The 21861-nt window shown below is 39.1% G+C and overlaps 1 protein-coding gene across 1 annotated transcript in view; it reads right to left on the reverse strand.

Annotated features, from left to right (window-relative positions):
- The window catches only part of LOC145981016 (glycine receptor subunit alpha-2-like), a 358476-nt gene that overhangs the window by 66017 nt on the left and 270598 nt on the right, over window positions 1-21861 (reverse strand). Inside the window, exon 5 of the mRNA XM_083114116.1 lies at window positions 7229-7455. Coding sequence (XP_082970242.1) covers window positions 7229-7455 — 227 coding nt within the window. The remainder of the gene's footprint in view (window positions 1-7228; window positions 7456-21861) is intronic.

The following is a 21861-nucleotide window of genomic DNA, read 5'->3' on the forward strand; positions in this document are numbered from 1 at the left end:
ATTTCTTGTGAGGAATTGTGTGGCGTGTATGTCTCTTGACGCCACAAGACACATTTGAGAAACATTTTAGAAAAATGGAAATGAAGATATACCGTATCTTTATCGATATGCATGTACGTTATTTGATTAAATTTTTCATTCATAATGTGTACTTTCATATCGGGCTAGACAATTTTTCTATACGCAAACCAACTGTTCTTGCTCATTTCCAATGTTTAGTAATTTAGTGTTCTAGATTATCCTGCGCTTTTAAAACGTGACACTTTCTGTGGTAGTCTCTTGCATTATCTATAATCTCTTAAAGGAGCTAATTTCACGTGAGGTTAATGGGTTCTCAGACCAGATTGTCCTAAAGCATCGAGGGAGAAAACTGTATCGTCTGCATACCAGTCAAGCTCCGTACCATTTGTACCATATGGCGTCTAGATAGCTAGCATCCATCTTATGGCACCTAGTTTAATTCCATTAGCGGCACGTTGCAGTGGTGCATGTACAATACTAAATGTCATGTTCTGGCTTGATTAGCCCTTCTGTGCATAAAGTGGACTCAATACAAACCTTGACCTCTACAACAAGAGTATACGATATAAGCTGTGACTAAGGCTTTAGTAACATTTTGAATGAAGAATTGGTTCTATTCCTTGCTGTACACTTTGGCTTTTAATAAATGTATTTATTTATTTAGTTGATTTATTTTACTTCGCTTCTCTGCCACTTTTTGAGTAATCGCGAAGATGAGGATGAGTGATGATGTGATGAAAATTATGAAGGGACACTCACAAAGAAAACCTATGCCCAAGCCGGAATTCGAACCCGGGACCCCTGGCTTTTAAGCGCGCTGTGCTAACCACTCCGCCACAGAGATCGGCAGCTATAAATATGAACCTATTCAACATACGATTACAATTGTGTTGTGTGCAGTGGCGGAAAATTTGTTCATACAAATTACTTATTACATAAGCCAAGTAATATGAGTACGCACACGTCAAAATTTAACTCCTGCAGTAAATATAGAGCAGATGGGATGGCGTGTCTCCTCTCCCAGTCAGGTGTAGTAAGTAGTTCTCTTTAATACGTGGAAGGGCACACTAGACTTTCGTTCCTGCTGAGGCACAAATGTTAATCCCGTAAAAATTTTGAAATATTGGCATTATATTTTTATTATTTGAAACCCATCTTAAGAGGCATTATTTTGAAATTCGAACAAAAAAGGAATATTTGGATAGTTGTATTTTTTGATTGGCTTGATTTTTTTTATATGTTGAAGTAGGTCATGAGGAATGAATATTGTGCAATTTTGAGACCTTGAAAATTTTTTCCCTCCCCTGTAGAAAATATCTAAGTTCAAGATCAGATCACCCATTTTTCATGAAAAGTGAAACATGGGTAAGTTCAGAGTGCTGTATCATTTTTAAAAATCAACAACATCCCAAACTTTTGTTTTAATATACTGTAAAGATAAGACTGTTTGCTTATATACATTCAATTGTTTTGATGGGACATTGTTGCTTTCCATTGTAATGCGGCAACAAAGAGGGTCCAAAATGCAGTTTTTTCCTGTTTTCGGTCCTTAATATCTTGGTTAAGCAACACTACCCCAAAGATTTGTTTACTGGGCACTGAAGCTCACTATTAGGACAAGCTACCTGATATAGCACATTACTTGGATATGGATGCTGTTAGCAGATATAACCCTTTGAATTCTCAAAAATTGCTAAATCCACAACTTTAGAATTAAACTTTTCTCCAAACAGCATCAAGCAAGAAATATACTAAGTATGCCATATTATAGCTGAATACATGTACTAATACATGGAAATGAAAAAAACTTTGGGGCCTCGTCCCATTTTTGAGAAAAAAAGTTTTAAAATGTAAAGAATGTCAATGTAAATTACCACACTTCCTCCCCTATCAAAAAGTTAAACAGCCCTTTCTCCTACTTTTCTTTGTTCCAAATGGAACAGCCCATGTCTTGACAAGTTGAGGGATAGTTTTCGTTTTTCTTTTTTTGATGGATAGAGTAGTCGTAACGTCGCCTCCTTGTAATTAAGGGATCCCAAGTTTGATGCAACATTGAGGTACAAGTTCTTCGGATCCTACTTTAAGCTTCAAGTCCCCAGTCCCGATTAGCCTTCCTATGAATAAAGTGGGCTTAAAAACAAAGCTCTACTAAGCTCTATATACAGTGGCGTACCAAGTACTTTCGAAAGAGGGGAAGGGCTATACATTTTTTTTAGTAGGCAGCTATCTTTTTGCCTTCTTTTCCTGCCTCTGACATTCTTTTTACTAGGCCAGAGGGGGTTATTATCCCCTCCCTTTAGGCACGCCACTGTCTGTATTGCGATAAGAGTATGTTTGTAAAAGATCCTGTATTATAGTATGAAAGAAAATATAACTTTCTTGTAAAAGTCTGTACTTGTAGCACTATCCTGTGTGTGCGAGATTCCCAAAATAAACCAATTTCAATTCAGGTAGGCCTAGGAGCGGACCTTCGTAGTGGAGTGATTACCACTGCACGGCACGACACCAGTGGTCCTAGGTTCGAATCCCGGTCTTGGGATGATTGTTCTTTGGGAGTGTCTCTTCATCAATTTCATAATATCATTATTCTCATTTTAGCGATTAGCCAAAAGAGGCAGAAAAACGACGTAAAATAACTTAATATCTATCAATCAATCTCAAATAGTCCTAGGAAAAGCAGGCTTAGGATATTTCCATCACCTTTAATATTGTTACAGCAAATAACCAACGTGCTTTTTTTATCATCATGGCAATTGCTTTAAAGACATTTTAAGACATCAGATATTAATTTATATTTTCGGGTGCTTCACCTTGCAAGCATAATGGGGTATTCCAGATTTGCTTGGTTTTCTTTGAATTGTGGTGCGGTCAAGCCTTCAAAAAGTGATCAGTTCTCCCTTCTGACAGAACAAGATGACGAAACGTACAACAAGTATTCCACAAAAGCTGAAGCCATTAGGTCCATACTTAGGTTAAGTGAAATTTTTGCAATGTAATATTTTCTACCCACCTGGCCAAATGTTTGCTCGTAAGTAAATCATGCAGAACAATCAGGCAAGAAGAACATCAGTTGACTAGGGCTGTTAACCACGGGGCATGTTCCATGAACTAATTAGAACATTTCCAGGCATAGTTACCCCACCCAATCAATTTTGTTCACGAATCATAGAAAGAGAGGGGGACCCAGTTGAATTAGTTGAAAAAGGGACTGAAGACCTGTATAATCCAGATTATGTTCCTGAATCTTTCGAAATAATAGCTGTAATGAGGAAAAGTTGTCAGAGTCTGCAGAAATTACTTCTGTAAAATCCAGTATCTCTACAATGTGAATGAACAAAGTAACGGTACAAAAATATACATGAAGAGGAAACTACAGTATTGCTACTTAGCATCCAGATGGAATAGCAAAACATTTACTAGAATGCAGAGCTTGAAGTGGAAATTCCTAGATGGGAGGAAATTTGATCGAGAATTGGGACAAGCTGAGTGTTGGCGGGGGAGGGGGTGCACTTCTTTCATTTAACACGTTGATAGGCAGCAAACCTTTGCAAACTGGGGGATACCATCCCTTGCATCCTCCTTAACTTATAGCGCTGCTTGAATGTTCATATCAAGATGGTTGCATATCGTTCCCTTAGGAACGCAGGGATCTCAACGTGGGACCATTAGATGTCCCACGTGTTGCGATAGCACTTTGCATCGCAGACATTCGCTTGGCAAATAACACTTATGCGAGAGGTTCTACTTGTATAGCAGTGAATGGCAATGGACACACAATACACACTAATTTGGACTTTAGGTCTCACTACGATTGTATCGGCATGATGTTAGGAAAATACCTGATTCAACTAGATGCTGATATTCTCGAAGTCTTGTGGTATGGAAGAAGAACATAGACTTGTTCTTTCCGATGTCGTAGTGTAGGTAGAGTGTAACTGCACTACTACCTTGGTGTCAGACCTGCATCAGGCCTTCAGACCGATGTGCGTAGCAAGACCACTCTCTCTCCAGTCGTGTCTATAATCCCATGCTCTCTGTTCAGATCTCACTGATCAACTGACGAACTGACTCTGATCCCCCTCTATCAGAATACACACTATTTATCCTCCAAGGATTGCTGTTGTAAACACCAGGTCGATGCACATCTGTACTTCCTAAAAGTTGTTTGTTAACCTGGTGCCCCATAAAGATTGATGTAATATCTTTACTCAGAAATACTTGGAGTTTCTAGCGACTGCTTCCTGGCTGTGATTCTGATAGACAAGAATCGAGAGTAATTACCTTTGTGGTTTGACTGATGATGAGCCAAGAGTTGTGTTCCACTAAACTTGTTAGCGAACAACGTGTGTTTTTGTAGATCAGTATTTTCCATATTATATAAAGTAATAACACTTTGTAGCATTAATAAAAATACACTATATACACACAGCACTATGTACACTAGTGTTCACCAAATTATGTATATTCAGTATGTATATTCTGTGCGAAGATTATTTCTTAGTTTGAAAACAGTCGAAATTTCGTCCTGGTTTCAATTGTCTGTGGCTGTAAAACATACTGGATACATAATTAAAGCATATTACACGTCACACTATAGTTTTGCGTTTCTTGTCTGCATGAAAACGTATGTGCGCGAAATATGTGTAACTTTGTGATGTGATTACAATTTAGAACGTTCGTTCGTAGAGATGAGATGAGATATCACTTGAAAATTTTCTTGAAGATTTCCATGGGGTTTAAAATAAAAATATCAGAATTGCAAAAAAAATTCTTCTGGGATTTCACTGGGAAAGTAATTTTCTTCTTGATAAAATCACTTTATTGTAGTGAAGAAAGGGATATTTCACTGTGAAAATTTTTCGAGGATTTCTTTATTTCAGAAGATTCACGAGGGTGGGGATCTTCTTGGAGACTGTAAACTGCAATGTTTACCTCTTCTCTTTTCTTATGGTAAACAATCTCGTGATGACGGATAATTTCATGATAAACTTGAATAAAACATGTGATGGGAGGGATAAGTTCCATTGGGGGTTCCAAAACTGGGTTATGGTTCAAACTTGTATTTTGTCTCTGCTGGACCATGACCTTGTCCAACCAAACACGGGATATAGTTGTCCTTGGGTCGACTCTCTGCTAGTACTTTCTGCAATGGACCTCAATTGTAGTATAGCTGTAGTCCTTTCCTTTGGCTTCTTACTGTAGAGACTCGATAGTTGAAACAGACAGGTGATAGGATAAATTTGATTTTGAAAGGATAACTGTAGGATAGGATTGTGAAACAATCTATTTAGACACTAACATCCAAAATATGTGCATTATGCCATTCATTTCAACATTATTACAGCTATCCAATAAATTTAAACTCTACTAAAACTTTCATAAGGTTAATATAAATATAATGATGATCTTTACCTAGAGCGTGTAATTAAATGTAAAATACATAGAGAAGTTCGTAATTTAAATATTTAACGTTTAAATTTTGAATAATTTCATAATTTGTCCATGATACATGTTTAAATTTTAATTATCAGAATTTGATCGCTGTTTGTTAGCTATGCGAAGTCGTATATAAAAATAAAGATGAACCAGAGTGTACTTTGAAAGCTTGAGCACAAGAAAAGCCAAAAATTAATTAAGTTGATGGTGTTGGGTGTGTGTGCGAGAATTTTTTTAATTTAAAAAGACATCGTTGCTGTGGCAGGTCCAAGGCCCAGAGGAATGTTACGAGCTTCTGTAGAAGTAGCTTTACTTGTGTCTATTTCTAAGCAGAACGACGTCGAAGCGTCAAAGGAACGCACGGAGTTGTCGTTGTGTATTACTTTGAAAATGGCCTCTGGCCTTTGTCCCGCATTCGCGCCAAAGCTGCAGTGGTCGAAGGCGAATCCGAGAGCAGAAAAAGATCGCCGACTCGGCAGCGACATTGCATCGCGGTGGATAAAATAGAAGACAGGATAAAGAAAAATACTTCTAAATCCGGAGCTCTCTTAAGCGTTTCACAAGAGCTAGAAAAAAAAAATGTATCTGCGGGATTTGTTATTTCAAGGTTTTCTGAAAGAGTTAATGTGCCTGCAAGATAAAAGACACTGATCGAGAAACGCTGCTGTCGCCCAAGTAAAATCAAGACCTACAAGAAGCAAGTGAATCAAGGCGAAAGCAAGAAGTTTGGAATTTACTTTACTTTCCGCATTGTATAGCTGGAAAAAAACTAGTTTTCTCTCCTATTTACTTTTTATTTACTGCTTGTATTAAAACATAATTTCATCAATTGTTTCATAAAACTGAACTTTTCATTGGAAAAAATATTTATTTCATTCAAACATTTAGTTGTTTTAAATAAAATAAATAAAATAGTGATAACAGCATGTGGTGAACTTCTCCGCTGAATAAAGTTACAATTAATATTAATAATGATAATTTTAACATCTTTTAATCTTGAGCTGGTATTAGGAACTAACATGCCAATAAAAAGTACTTTAGATTCATAAATCCAATTTTACTTGATAGAGCAGTAACTGACACTGAGCTGTGATTTCAATTCCAGATGAAGATTTGAATATTCCATTATAAACAATACAGATATGTACTGAATGGGGTGTTGATGGTATCATTGTCGGCTGTCTTCGTTGAGCATCTTTCGTCATGACAAGCATGTCAAACAAAACTTCAAGGAATGGAATGATTGATAACACTAGTTGCAACAGAAACGAATACCAAATATAGAACTTATAATCGTTTAAAAATAGGGAGTGACTTATCAAACACTCTGTAGAATCCAAATTAGAGCTCCTGGGCATAAATTGCATTTAAAACAAACGTTTCATACTACATGCACGTTCTATATTTCTATATTCTGAACGCAACTATGTCTTATCAGTAAAATAGACAAAATCTTACCTTAAAATTGTTATGTGTCATAGTTTGAAATAGAAATGGCAATCCCTTTAAAGTCTTAATATTTTATTTTTTTTTCAAATTGGTTGCAAATTCTTCTTGAAATGATATAAAGTAATGGCACGTAAGGGGAAATAACCACATAGTGTACGTTTTGGAACTAATATTTTGAGAATAGTTGAAACGTTAAGGGTCAACTGACGCAATTGCTATGTTCATAGAGCATCTATGCTTTTCTCAGAAACATGCCTATTCTCCATGTTAAGTGCGAGTTTATGAATGTAAACGAGAGTTATAAACTAAAAACGATACTTACTTCACCATGTAGAGTATAGTTTTGTCTTTGTAGAGCCACACGTAATGGTTAGGTATGGTCATTTCCTGGAAGGTCACTCTCTTGGCGTTCTTGAAGAATGAGTCTGGACGCCACATTTGCTGCAACCACGACACAGGCAACAACCTATACTCCGACGTCATGTTATCCGGAAGCTTCAGTCTCCCGTCTTTCCACGTCTGAGCGAAAAAGATATCCGCTACATAAGTCTGAAACGAACAAGAAACAAATTTCGCATTAATTCATACAGAAAAATCTGATATCAATACCTAAGAAAACAAAATAATTATCTAGATGAAGTCTCTCTACACTCTGTCTTTCGAATCTCTGGAATAAGGCCGCGGAAAACGGCAGAGAAGGGGAGAAAGCGAGTGAGCTGTGCAAAGCAGTGCGCGCCGTTGCAAACGGCTGGTAGCTGCAACCACGTTTCCCCTCCACTTCCCCTCTCGCGCGTTCAATAGTCGAGCTCTCTCGAGTAATTACATGCGGAGAGACATGTTTTCGTTCGCTTGTTCCTTACTGGCGTACGCAGAGGGGGCTAAAAGGGTTACAGCCCCCTCCGAAATTTTGAGAAATTTAACATTTTCAAACAAAAGCAGTGAGGAACTCTGGAAAAATCCTAGTGGTAAATGCAAATTCGCCTTAACCCCCCCCCCCCCCCGATTGCAATTTTTGAGAGTGGAAAGTATTTAATATACGAAATATCTTATTGTGTATGCCGTTCCCGTAGAAAACATCAATGCACCTGCACCTTTACAATTCCACCCCCTGCCCAAAAAAATCCTGCGTACGCCAGTACCAGAGATTCCCGGAGAACAGAGTATAGACAATCTCGGAATGGATATTTTGACAAATTATGCAAGGAATTCCGTTGTCGTGATGGGAGAAATCAGTGCACAATATTTAGAATATTAATCTCACAGGCATTCTCTCTTTCACAGCTAGCTCTACTGAATTCTAATTTTTTGCGTGTTGTTGCATTTTGTAACACACTTATTAGTAATTTCCTTGTAATAGAAGAATTGTAGCTGTTTTCAATAAATTATTATTTAAATTAAAGTGGCCGCGGTGGCTCAGTCGGTAACGCGTCTGACTACCATGCTAAAATGGTCCCGGGTTCGATCCCCGGCCGGTTCAAATCCGGGAACTTCTCTAACGTTGAAAGCGGCCCCGGCGTCCACCCAGCGTCGAATAACATGGGTACCTGGGGGAAACCCTGGGGGGTAAAGGCGGTCAGGGGCGTGGTACTGATCACATCACCCCACTCACGACCGGATCAAGAAAGTGTGGGGCGTTAACCCCACACCCCCTATACGCCTTCATGGCGTGGTGCTAAGCACAGGGGAACACCTTTACCTTTTTATTATTTAAATTAAAAGAAAACTTGTTGGATCTTGAATACAATCTTTTCGTCAATTCGGTCGGTTTGCTGAAGGATTTGTAATGATAATGACGATTCAAGAAGACTACCAATATATAGATTTTTCTTGTATTAAATTTATTAATAGGACTATTTTTAATGCACGCACTGTCAAAAATATTGTTAAGCATTGACTATACTCAGTGTGCGAATTAACGTTTTCCCCTGGAAATGAAATCACAAATACGACACTGATTGAGCATACCCCCCCCCCCCGCCCAAAGCAAAAAGCTTAATTCGCACACTGACTATAACAAGATATACTTAGATATGTTGTCAATGACTGCACTGATGATGTTTGAAAGTTCAATACGATACTGATTTCAGAAACACGTTTTCATTTGAAAAGATGATGGAAATATTTCTGTAAAATGTGTTACGTTCAAATTGATGTTGTGTATTAGGGTGGGAGGGGTGATAAAAATATCCCTAGGAGTGATGACACCCTGCCTTTGTTTCCAGGTCCCTGTGAAAATTCCTTGCTCAATCTCCACAACCACCTCCTGTTAATCGAATGTACGTTAGTTATTCCCTGATTAACAGTATTACACAATACTACAAAAATATACACGCTGGCTCTGGAATCTATGGAGCAAGGCTACGCATAACAGTAGAGAAGAGAAGAAAGCGAGTGGGTGGAACAAAACGGTGGGCGCTGCAGCAAGTGGCTGGTAGCTGCAGACGCGTTTTCCTTTCCGTTCACTCACTTACCATCTGAAACGTTCATTGGTCGAGTCTCCTCGAGCCCTGCTTGCTCAGAGGACTTGTTTTCGTTCGCTTGCTCCAGAGATTCCAGGGACAGAATGTAGCATGAAAAATGTATTCGTCTGTCTTGTCCATTGGTCTGAATCCTCTATGTTATGCAATGTGAAAATTCATTGTTTGTTGTCGGTCGTCTACCTCCATAGATTTGGTAATTGATTCAAATTCAAAATTCAGTTTGATATGTCGTTTTCCTTTAGGATTACCAATAAATTTCGATACTGAATGTCCAACGCCCGCTGTGATTTTGATACAACATTAGTTTTCGACTTGACAATGCCACGGATGAGTTCAGGAAATTAAAGGCTGAGCTTGCATATAGCTGTCTATGTTTGGGTAATATTGCAAGGTGGCCAAAAGAAAGACATCAATTGAAATTCTAGCTGTAAACATACTAGCTCCCAGCAGACAAAATATATTCAAGAAGGGAAATTTTTTTTGACGTGTATAGAAATGTCTTTCAGTGCTGAATGTTTGTCGTAGAAAGAGGAGCCAGGAGCACTTGGAAAGCAAAAGGAGAAAGTTCTTTTTTTGGTAGGATGCTGCTCACTGGAAACCAGACCTTTGACATGAAACAGACGCGTCGTTTCGTTCAAAGAACACTTTTTTTCCTTTTACTGAGGAACGTCTCAAATGAAACAGCGTAAAGCAAGGCACCTACACAGAAAGAGTCCTTCTTCGTCCAAAACCAAATCTACTTCGTGCCGGAACGTTCCACTTCAGCAAGAAACCAATGTACTCTATCAAAACTAAGAGAGGCACTTCCACGTTTGTCAGTACGTCTTTTTGCCTGTCCGTGAACCAAAGCAAGCCTCAAACTAACCAGACACTACCCAGTGCTCGATTATGCTTTCCTTTGAATAATGTTTCTCTTCTTACATGCTTCTCTGCTTTTTTGGTTTCTTCACAAATTTAGTTTGAGTTTGTAACTTAATTTCGACAACGGGAATGGATGAAAATAAATTATAAACATTTTTCATGGTTACCATTCATCCATTACGATCGTCAAAAATGGAAAAGAAGGGAGTCGTAGTGGTTCAAATGGTACGACATCCGACTACCATGTAGAAGATCCACGTTAGATTTGATTTAGTTTATTTTACTTCCCTTTCCTGCCACTTCTGACTAATCGGGAAGATGAGGATGAATGGTGATAAGGTGAGATGGATGAACGGACAGTCACAAACATACAGGTCTGACACCACACGAACCCCACACGAAGATTATACTGGCTGTGGTGGGTCCAGACGCCAATCCTCACTAGTCTACAAAATGCAGTCAAATTCAAATTCAAATTATTTATTTCCCGGGCGAGATTCAGCCTGGGGCTGTTCTGCCACCTAGCCCGTGTCATGGAGTACATTTCTAATACGCGGTGAACTCAAAGTTCAAACCTGGAAACACTGGCATCCTCTAGCCACTGCACCATCGAGCAATATACATTCGTTGTAACTGAATTGACTTATATCAAAATAACATTGATGGAAGAAACGGAAGCCTTTACTTGCAGAAAGTTTAGCATCATTTCGCAACTGAAAGCTGCCAGAGAGGAAACACTTCATTGGAATTGGACTGTCACAAATCGAGCTCTATTTAATGATTTATCCTCCTCTTCGTCACATGCTTAAAATGTATTACCGAATACCGTTAAAAGCTTTCATTGTCATTGATTAACGACACAAGAATTATAGGTCTAAATGTCCCCGTTTCAATTGAATTAATAGCTTCCAATGTACACTGCAGCAATGAAATCGTTCGAATAAAAAGCGACGCATAAACTGAATATCAACAAGCAAATGAAACAAGAGTGATAATCTTGAATGCTTAGAAAAGCCCGTGAAGCTAAGCAATCACGAACAATCGCCTCTGGACAAATGACTTGCCAAATTAGAGCAATTCAAAGTAGCAGATAGTGTGGGATAAGATATTGGATTCTTGGCACTTGGAATTGCGTCATTGTGAATCCCAGTTACACCCACTGCCCCATTAGCCATTTTCAAAATCTAAAATTCTAGCACTTTTCTGAAATTGGAGCTCGAATCTTCCCGAAATTTGTGGCAGTCACGTAACAAAACGTTTTAATAAGAGGCCCATTTTGAAAAGACGCATGGCTAAATGTATTGTTTTTCTCAGCCTCCCGGATCTCGGTGTGTTAATACAACACTTACGGTTTTTTTTTTTTTTTGTAGCCCGACACAGTTGGGCGATAATTCTCCCCGATACGGCGAGCGTATTAAGAAGGTTATTGCAGGGTTAGTCCGAGAGGCTGCCCAAGATAGGATGGAACGAAGCCAGAACTCAAAGGATTGAAATATAGGGTTACTTGAAACAGCTGTTGGATGAATGCCACAGGCCTTAGATGGGAACTAAAATATTCGGTAGTCTTTCCTCGGAATACAATGCAATTGACAAGAATGATGTATCACTATACGTTTCCATTGTTTCCTATCTTATAGTAAATTGGCCTTCCCGATGGCGTAATGGTTGCGTCGTCGCCTTGTAATCAAGGGGTCCCGGGTTCGATAGCCGGTGGAGGAACATAGTGGTTCGGATCCCACTTTAAACTTCAGGTCCTGTCCCGATTAGCCTTACTGTGCATAAAGTGAACTTAAAGCACGAAATCAATCATTCAGTCAATCTTATTCTAAATTATCACCATTGTTTCTTTCACTTCCTAGAGCGTGAAATCATCACATACAGATTATGAGCAAGATTTTGATTTGATATTTTAAGTCCACTTTATGCACAGTAAGGCTAATCGGGACTGGACCTACAGTTTAAAGTGGGATCCGAACCACTTGTGCCTCCACCGGGTATCGAACCTGGGACCCCTTGATTACAAGGCGAAGACGTTACCACTGCGCCATCGGGGAGGCCCTGATTATGAGCAAGAGAAACTAAGTTAAATCTACATACAATGTTCAGATTCAACAACTGCTGTACTCCAGCTGGTAGAACCTTTGACTCTTACGTTGATGACTCCGGTTCGATCTTGGACATAATTTTTTTTTGCTTTACCCCTGCCTAAGGTCACCTTGGGGAGGGAAGAAATGGAAGCTAAAGATGGCCAGAGCTTGGTGCCGATCACGTCACCTTGATTATGTTAGAGGCTGAGAACGTGTGGAGAATCTGTATCCCCTCAGTGGCATTACCAGATCAGAGATGCCCCAGCTATCAACTTAGAAAGTTCTCTTGCCTTGGTTGCATTCGATTTTGTTTTATGTATAATTTGTTACTTTACTGTCAGTATACGATAGTATCTGCACTGCTTTGCAGATAGAGAAGAGAAGAGAGAGAGTTGGCGGAATAAAGCAGTGCACACTGCTGCAAACGGTTGTTAGTTGCAGCCGCATTTTCCCCTCCGTGCACTCCCACGCGTTCATTGGTCGACCCGTCTCGAGGCACTACTTGCGCAGAGATACTTACATCGCGCTACGACGCCAGAGGTCCGAAGTTCGAATCCCGGCCAGGGCATGGATGTTTGTGAGGATCCATTCATCAATTTCATGATATCATCACTCATCCCCATCTTCGCAATTAGCCAAAAGTGGCAGAAAAGCGAAGTAGAATAAAGCAAATCAATCAATCAATCGTTCAGTTGCTCCAGAGATTCCAGGGACAGAGTGTATACAGTGGCGGCGATTAGGGGGGCGCGTGTAGGGGCAGTTTCCTCCCCCCGCTTTTTTACCACTTTTGCCTCCGCACTATTGCTAAACCTTGTGTGCCAAGGGAAAGTAAACTGGCCTTGCCCCATAGTTTTATCACCTTGCCCTCCCAGTTTTTTGGAAGCCAATCGCCGCCACTGAGTGTGTGTGTGTGTGTGTATGTGTGTGTATATATATATATATATATATATATATATATATATATATATATATATATATATATATATATATATATAATTATATATGCATACACACACACACACACACACACACATATTATATATACAGGGTGTCATTTTAATGGCGCCCACGGACAACGGAAACGTATAGACGACATCAAAACAAACAATTTTTCTCAGTAACATTTTTCTCCTTGGTGCATCATTTCGGCGCTACAGTCGTTCAAAAAAGCTCGTTTTGCCGCCTGAATGCTGGCAACCACACACAACATTTCATTGCATTTGTGACGTCATATCCCGTCCTGAAGCGATGCGTTCCAGGGTTGCCAGGAACACTCATATTCTGTGAAAAAGGACATAACTACAATCAGCCACATTATGTACCGTAAAAGAAAACGAGAAAACACGTTTTTTAACCTAACAGGAAGTAAACAAACGACACGAAACTGGTAGAAAGAAAACAGAATTCAAGTGGAAGTGGTCATATCGAATTTTGTCTCAGCTTACATGTCAAATATTTGCAAATCTAGTTACCAAGTTGGCATCTACAATTTAGTCTATCCACTTCGTCCTTCTGATACTAGTTTTCTGTGACACACTGAACAGATGATAAAATACTAGATATGAAAGAACTCAAAATTCCAAAGGTAAGCAACATATAATATAATGTATATTCAGTGCATTATGAGGCAAGTGACAAAAATGGTTGAAAAAACAGGGATATAAGTAGTAGTAATACAAGCTCCAAGCTCTCCGACGACTGTGTTTATCTATGCACCGGATATACATGTAATGTAATAGTTTTCAACTATGAACAGGACAGTATATTCGCTACTGATTCATAATTAGATTGTTACTGTGGTTGTACGTGTTTTAGCCGTAATGTAACAACGTGAACGTCGGATACTTCCGTTATCAGCACAAAAGTACCACAATGCATCTGGACACAAACCTGTAGATATCAATCTTGCAACGAGATTTGCAAATATTTGACATGTAACTGGGCACAAACAGCCACATGTAAGCTGTAAGTCCAATAAAATGTATTGTTGTTGATATTTGACATGTAGGCTGAGACAAAATCCAAAATTGACACTTCATTTTGAATACGTTTTTACCATTTCTCATATTGTTGGTTCACTTCCCCCTTCCCCTGAGATGACTGCTGATCTTCTGGCTGGTGGGCTATGATGTTCGGTCTACTAGACTCGTTTCTCGCTTCGTTTTGCACCTAATAATGTGGTTGGTAGTTTGTAAATTTTCACAAAATTTGTGTGTACCTTGCAACTCTGCCGTGCGATGTTTCGCCGTAGGACATGACGTCACACATACGATCAAATGTTGTGTTGGGTTGCCAGCATCCAGGCGGCAAAACGGTCTTTTTTGAACAGCTGTAGCGCAGAAATGATGCACCAACGAGAAAAACGTTACTGAGAAAAGTTGTTTGTTTTGATGTCCTCTATACGAATTTGTGGTCCGTGGGCGCCATTAAAATGACACCCTGTATAATTGTTTTTGTCGTCCCAGAGCGTTAGGCCATTACTTGCGTATACTGGAAGTATTGTCAGGGACGAAATATGATGATTCAGATTGTTGATTACAAAGAAGAAATTTTACAAATGTATTGTAGCCTAAACAAAAAGAAACGAATCTTCCTCCCATAAATAGATAGCATCTTTAGGACTCTGAAAGTGATTACAATGGAGATCCGATATACGACGTCGATCCGCCACTGAAGTACACGGCTCTTAGGCCATCGGGCTTTCATCTACCGATGCGAAACTCAATTTCCAACCGGCACGTTTTAAGGCAATGAAAGCAGAAGTAAAGGTTCTGTGACTAACATAAAGTTAGTGTTGCAAAGGAAGACTGTTTCTTCCTTACAAATGGACTCTTCTTGCCCTTCAGCGTATACAAAAGATTCTCTGAAAAGTTCGAAGTATCTGAAGAGTAGAAACAAGAAATGGCCCAAGACAGTTTCTTCTGTGTGTTTGTGTGAGGGGAGGAAGAGAGAACATGTCGTCGCAACAAATTGTGTTTTATTTGCAATTTTCATTTTGTAATAGGTATTGACATCAGGAACATGTGAACAACCGGCCTAATTTGCATACTTGTTAATATAACAGTCTGAGAAACCATAGTCCTTGGGTTGAAATCTTGCACAGGAATTGATTGATTGGTTGATTTCACTTCGCTTTTATGCCACTTTTGGCTATTCGCGCAAATGAGAATGAGTGATGATATAATGAAAATTGATGAAGGGATATCACAAAGACCACCCATGCCCGGGCAGGGATTCGAGCCCGGGACCCAAAAGGCAACCTCACTTCCATATAGTAGTACACTCCGGTAACGCAATGTTGCAGGCCAACGAGGCTCTGGCGTCTGGCACTACACTCAGTATAATTCTATGTAGGGTTGTGTGTAGTCCTGTGTTTTGTCTTTATATGTGCTGAGCGCCCCTTTACAGCCTCAGCTTTTATCCTAGATAAGGAGGTTTTAGTCCTCAGAGACAGGGGTTGATTTTAGCTATGGTAATGGGCTTGGCCCCGTATTATGCGAAATGACCTGAGCGCTAACGCACCCAAAAGCTTTATTTCAATCAATGAATCAAGTTACAGAATTCAATATTATTTTTGCTGTAAAAACCTAACCTTACAGGAGTGTTCTCGTTCAACATTTTAATACGGGAGGAAAGGCATTTGTACAAATAAGGGGTAATAAAATTTGCATAGAAGGAAATATAAGCTTACGGGTAACGTAAGAGAAATGGGCCAAGACAACGTAATACTACATCAAGACAGACAATGTTTCTTTGTATACTTATTTTGCCATGCACTCTACGCATCCCATCATTCTTTTTTATTTGCAATTTTTTTCACAGGATGAAAGCTATTTCCGTAGTTAATTTGGTAGTGAGCCAAGAAATAATTTTTTATCTCTGCTAATTTACAAGTCGTGTTTAACACTCCATGCCAGTCTGAATAAACAGATTAAATAGGTAATCTGACTTATGAAGCTGGAAATGTTCCAAGATACTTCTAAAAACTCATCAAGAGAAGTACTGCTCATAATCACAAAAATTTATGTAGCTTTGTGAACCGAAGTGGCTGAAGTTTACCAACATTCAAGTAAGGAGATTGTTTAGTACATTAAGAAGCCATTTTAGAGATCAATTATGGTTTAAAGTGTGTCAGATCACACATACAGAAACCTTGGTGGGGAGGAACAATGCCTCGAGGCAAAGGGAGCTTGGAAGGAGCAAAAGACAAAAACAAAAAAGGTTCCTTGATAAGTATACTCAATAAGAAAAAAAACAGCATTTGTTTCATGTGAGGAGGAAAGGTGTGTCGACTTCGCTACAGAGGACGGCAAACCTCTAGCTTTGGCTATGTGCTTATGGCAAACCCGCAACAATCGTTGTCGCTTTGCAAAGAGTATAGATGCCAAATACCATAGTATTGTTGTAGTTACATGTAACATTTCTGATGTTATTGTAATAGATTTGCAATAAAAAACCAAGTATATCATAATAAATTATTTATCAATGCAAATTTGGGGTTTTGTATTAATTTTTATCTATTCTAATGAGTCTTACAATTTTCTGGGGGCGGGGAGAAGACAAGTTCTGTAGTTTGGATTCCAACTAGCGTGTGAAAAGTACTTTAAATATTTTGTTTATTATTTTTATCCGTGAATTTTCTGTCAAAAATAATTCCCGTAAAATTTAGCACCAAGGGTGGGGGTGCTACTTGTGAGGGTGAAGTGCGGCAAAGGCTTTGGAAGAACTGGGCACCACTGTGGGATACCTGGACAATTCAGTGTGAGAAATAGTAAGAGTTGTGCTTGTCCTATCACCAGAACTTCAACTATATCCGAGATCGATAATGTGTAGAGCCCTGCCTCCATACCATACACACACTTTTTGGAGACATTTCAAGTGGATTCATACACTGCAAGGCAATCTACGAGCGAAACAGTTCTGCCCGCAACCATAGTATATGTTAAGTGTTGGTGGTCCTCAAGTTTGTTTGTATGTATATATATATCACAATTATTAGTTTTTTGGTCGCAAGTCGGAATATGTCACGATTGTTATTGTTATTGATTTGTTATTGATTTGGTGTTTTAAGTCCACTTTATGCACAGTATGGCTAATCGGGACTGGACTTACAGTTTAAAGTGGGAGGAATATGTCACGAAAATCTACAAACTGCAATAACCCATTGATTTCCGATCCCCGGTGCATAGGGTCAAATTTGTTGCAAATGTGCTCTAGTATTACCCCTTTCCAGGAATAGGTCGAATTACCAATCACCCTGTGTATATATATTACAGTGCCTTTACGTACCGACACCTTTTTATAGGTAAAAATGAAGAAACAAGCGCAGAGAGAGTGAGAGAGATATGAGATAGAAATAAATAGTAATAGATAGAAAAGCGACAGAGAAAGATAGATTGATTGATTGAAATAGAAACTATGGGTGCTTCATAACTTGGCTATTTGCGCCCTATTTGCAATTTGAAATCGATACTGGTGCTGTAAAAAATAAACAAGTCTTTATAGAAAGTTACTTACCAGGGATCATTCAAAATAGGACCATCCTGCATCCACACATCGCAGTGCAATACCTACCAGCGCATGGAAGGATTGCTGGAATTCGTTTTGTGTAACGCTGTTTAAAATCCATGTCGTAGCCTTCTTGATTGTTGGTACATCGTAAAAGTAGAAACCTTTCAGCGCAGATTTTGGTTTAGAAAATAAAAAATAATCACACGGAGCCAGATCCGGTGAGTAGGCAGGATGTGACAACACACAGAGTCGATTTAGGGCCAAAAAGTTCTTCTCAATCACAGGCTTGTGACTTGGGGCACTGTCATGAAGCAGACGCCAGCTGCTATCATCCCGACACTCGGGCCTCACACTTGTTATTCCTTGCATCAAACGTTTCAGTACCTCAAGATAAAATGCAGCAGTAACGGTCTGCCTGAAATTTCAGTCTTCAGTAATGATTGCCCTCACTTTCTCAACCAATTTTGGTGTTCTCACCGTCCCTGCTACACCTGGATGCTCGTCGTGTTCAATTCGCTCCCGTCCTTCACTGAAACGCCTGAGACATTCAAATTCACGCGTACAGGATAAACAATTGTCCCTATAGATCCACAAGCGGCAATGTCGCTCAAGGTCAACGAGCTCTGCGTCGATTGTTCGTGAGATACCTGTTACTTGTTCGCACCACAGAACGCTTGCACAGTGGCGCCACCTACCGAGCAAAAAAATCAGTCTCGATTTCAAATTGCCGCACTGTGTAGATGGTGTCTAGCCCCTTACCACAACTAAAATCAATACATATCTCTTGCGGACTAAAATATCCTTATCTCCGTTAAATGCTGTTTATGTACAGGGACACTCAGTACGTATAAGAACAACACACAGGTCTACAGGGCATTATACTGGTAGTCAGGACGCCAGCAGGGCGATTCACGAACTGTTTGTAGTCCGATATGTGGTCTAATATGTAGTAATTTCCTCAATTTGCGATTCTCGAAACTGTCCACAGGCTACAGTGAACTACATATCGGGCCACAGTTGTAGTGACTTCTTGTAGCAGCCTCTTCGACCCTCCTATAGCGGGCTACAGCGGACTACATTCACCATATTCTGTGTTTATGTATGACATCCAACTTCAAAAGAGCAAATAGAGATACCAAAATGGACCATAATCTGTGTATTGATGTCTTCGAGAAGCAGAAGGAAAAGACAATGGGCATTTGCGTGTACTTAAAAAAACATTTTAGAGATATCGGCAACCTTTTTTATGTTTCGGAAATACCTTCATAGTAATTTGGAATTGAATAAGAGGTGCCAAGGATTAATCAAAATTGAGGAACCTCATTTTCCCAACAAAAGGATTGGTTCTGAACCTCCTGTAATCCAAGTTAGTAATAATAATAATAATTACCCATATCTTGCACTGATTTTTATGAAAATACAATTCCATGAACAGATTAAGTTAGGTAGGCATAGTTTGTTAGCACCTCCTTGCAAGGCAATCCTGCCCGTGGACATACATTTCAAAACATAATTTATCTTGTAATTAATACTTTGTGCAACTTTTAACTGTGCTAATTAGTTTCTCCAAGTTTCGAACCTACTCCCACAATCATTTCCAGTTTTGTAAACACTTCCTAATGCTTCTATAAAACTTGTGAAAAATCATGAAACATTCGGAACTGTTACCTAGGACTTCCTGCGATTTAAAAACAGCAATTTCATCTACAAATTGTAAATAATAACAACACTCATTTTGAATCTTATCATCCCATAAGCCATGCGAAAATCGTCAATTATACGGAAGTCAAGCCCCAAAAGTACGCATTTTAGTTTTGTATGAACGTGCTTGCAGGCAGACTGATGAGAAGCAGCGCAAACTTACTTAGTGACAGAAAACATGTGCATATCGATGACTGTAAAAGGTAAAGGTAAAGTGCTCCCCTGTGCTTAGCACCACGCCATGAAGACGTATAGTGGTGTGGGGGTAACGCTCCACACTTTTTTGATCCGGTCGAGAGTGGAGGTGATGTGATCAGCATCACGCCCCTGACCGCCTTTACCCCCCAGGGTTTCCCCCAGGTACCCATGTTATTCGACGCTGGGTGGGGGTAGGGGCCGCTTCCAACGTTAGGAAAGTTCCCGGACTTGAACCGGCCGGGACCTTTAGCATGGTAGTCAGACGCGTTACCGACTGAGCTACCGTCAAAAGAAAACAGAGCAGTACAAATAGTGAAAACATTTCTAAAAAAACATTCAAACTCTTGCTATTTAAGGTTTCTAAATCATACAAAATCTTTCATCCAAATTGTTCACAATACAAGCACCACTCATCATAGGAGCCTATAAATTTTTACCACTTATGTATGATCGTTGTGATTTTGTTTATTATTATTATTATTATTATTTATCCATGCCATTCCATTGACCTTCTCAATTGTTAACATGGACTTCAATGAAGTCCCATGAGAGATATTTTTCTTTCTGAAGTGCTCAAGATTTGTGTGAAATATAGTTTTACGTAAATTTATTAAGCATTTACTTAATTTATAAAGTAAATTCACAGCACAATAATTATGCATTTATTATGAAATAATTTTGATCGTGATCATGCATTAATACAAATTGTTTAAACATACCTCATGTAAAAATTAGATGTGGATTAAAATTGTATCTTACAGCAGGTTGTATTTACGCTTATGGCATAGTGTATAGCTCGACCACAAGGAAAAAAACCTTCCCTCAAAAGCGTTCGCGCATCTTCCCTGCTGTTATTTGTGCTCGGGGCAGTGTTGCCAGGTCAGACTTGAAAAAATCGGGAGATTGTTCCTTGGGAAACCAGAAGATCTGCTACAAAATCCGATGATCTAATAGTAGAGGTTGAAGGACCTTCTCGGCGGCGGCATAGGCGTGCGCACTGGGGGGCAATAGGATGTCTGCAGATTTTTTCCAGCGAGGGGGAAACAATGTATTTTTATCAGGCGGGTAAACGAGGCATATTACCCCGTATAATGTTGACCTCTCAGAAAACACCACTTGAGTTTGAAATTATCACGTTCCTACATCCCTATTATAAAAATGGATGTAAATTACTGTGACTGAAATCAACTCATACGTCTGAAATAATAAGTACTTTTATGTCAACATTCATTTTCCTGAAGGGGAGGGGATGGCGACCATCCTTGCACTTCCTTCTGGACGTCCATGCCGCTTTATAATTTTGTAGAAAATTAAGTATTTAAGTATAGAATAGTATATTAAGGATAGTTAAATTAAGTATTTTCAAGCCGATGAAAGTTGGAAGCAGCTACGGGGGAGGGGGTGCATTATTTCCTTTGTAATTGAACTATGCCGCTTCGTTCTCTAGCAAATTTCTTGTTCTTAACACTCACATGCTTTATTCGTCAGTTATGCTGCCTCTATGTTGCTGCATTTAATATATAATAGACACACACACACACACACACACATACATATACAAAATAATTTGCCCACGCTACGAAGTCAGTATTTCTACTTAGTAAGTCAAGGATGTTTCACTGTGTTTGTGTAACTTCATTCATTTCATCAGTTTTTCATTCATCCATATTGTCGTACTTACCCGTAGAGGCACAAAAGCGACGTAAAATAATTAAAATAGAAATAGATTTTCAGGTGGAATAAAATACAAGCATCTAAAAATAGTAATGTACATGGACGTCCGCAGGATTTTTTCCAGGCAGGGGCAAGGAAGGTATTTTTTTCTGAGGGGGCAAAGAAGGCACATTTTCTCCAATAATAGTGTAGTTCCCTCAAAAAACATTGCTTAAATTTCAATGTATCATATTCATGCAATAATTAACACACATTATTGCAGCTGAAATGAAATTATATGTGAAAAATATATAATTTTTGGTTGACTTTCATTTTCCAGGGGGGCACCCCCCCCCTTCGGGACGCCCATGGTAATGTAGTAATAGTAATAAAATAATAATAATGTCCTAGCACATCGTTTGGCATAATTTCACAGTTCAAACAGCACTTTTCATGGCTGAGTG

Source organism: Lepisma saccharinum, chromosome 2 (assembly GCF_977018435.1).
Source record: "Lepisma saccharinum chromosome 2, izLepSacc3.1, whole genome shotgun sequence".
NCBI lineage: Eukaryota > Metazoa > Arthropoda > Insecta > Zygentoma > Lepismatidae > Lepisma > Lepisma saccharinum.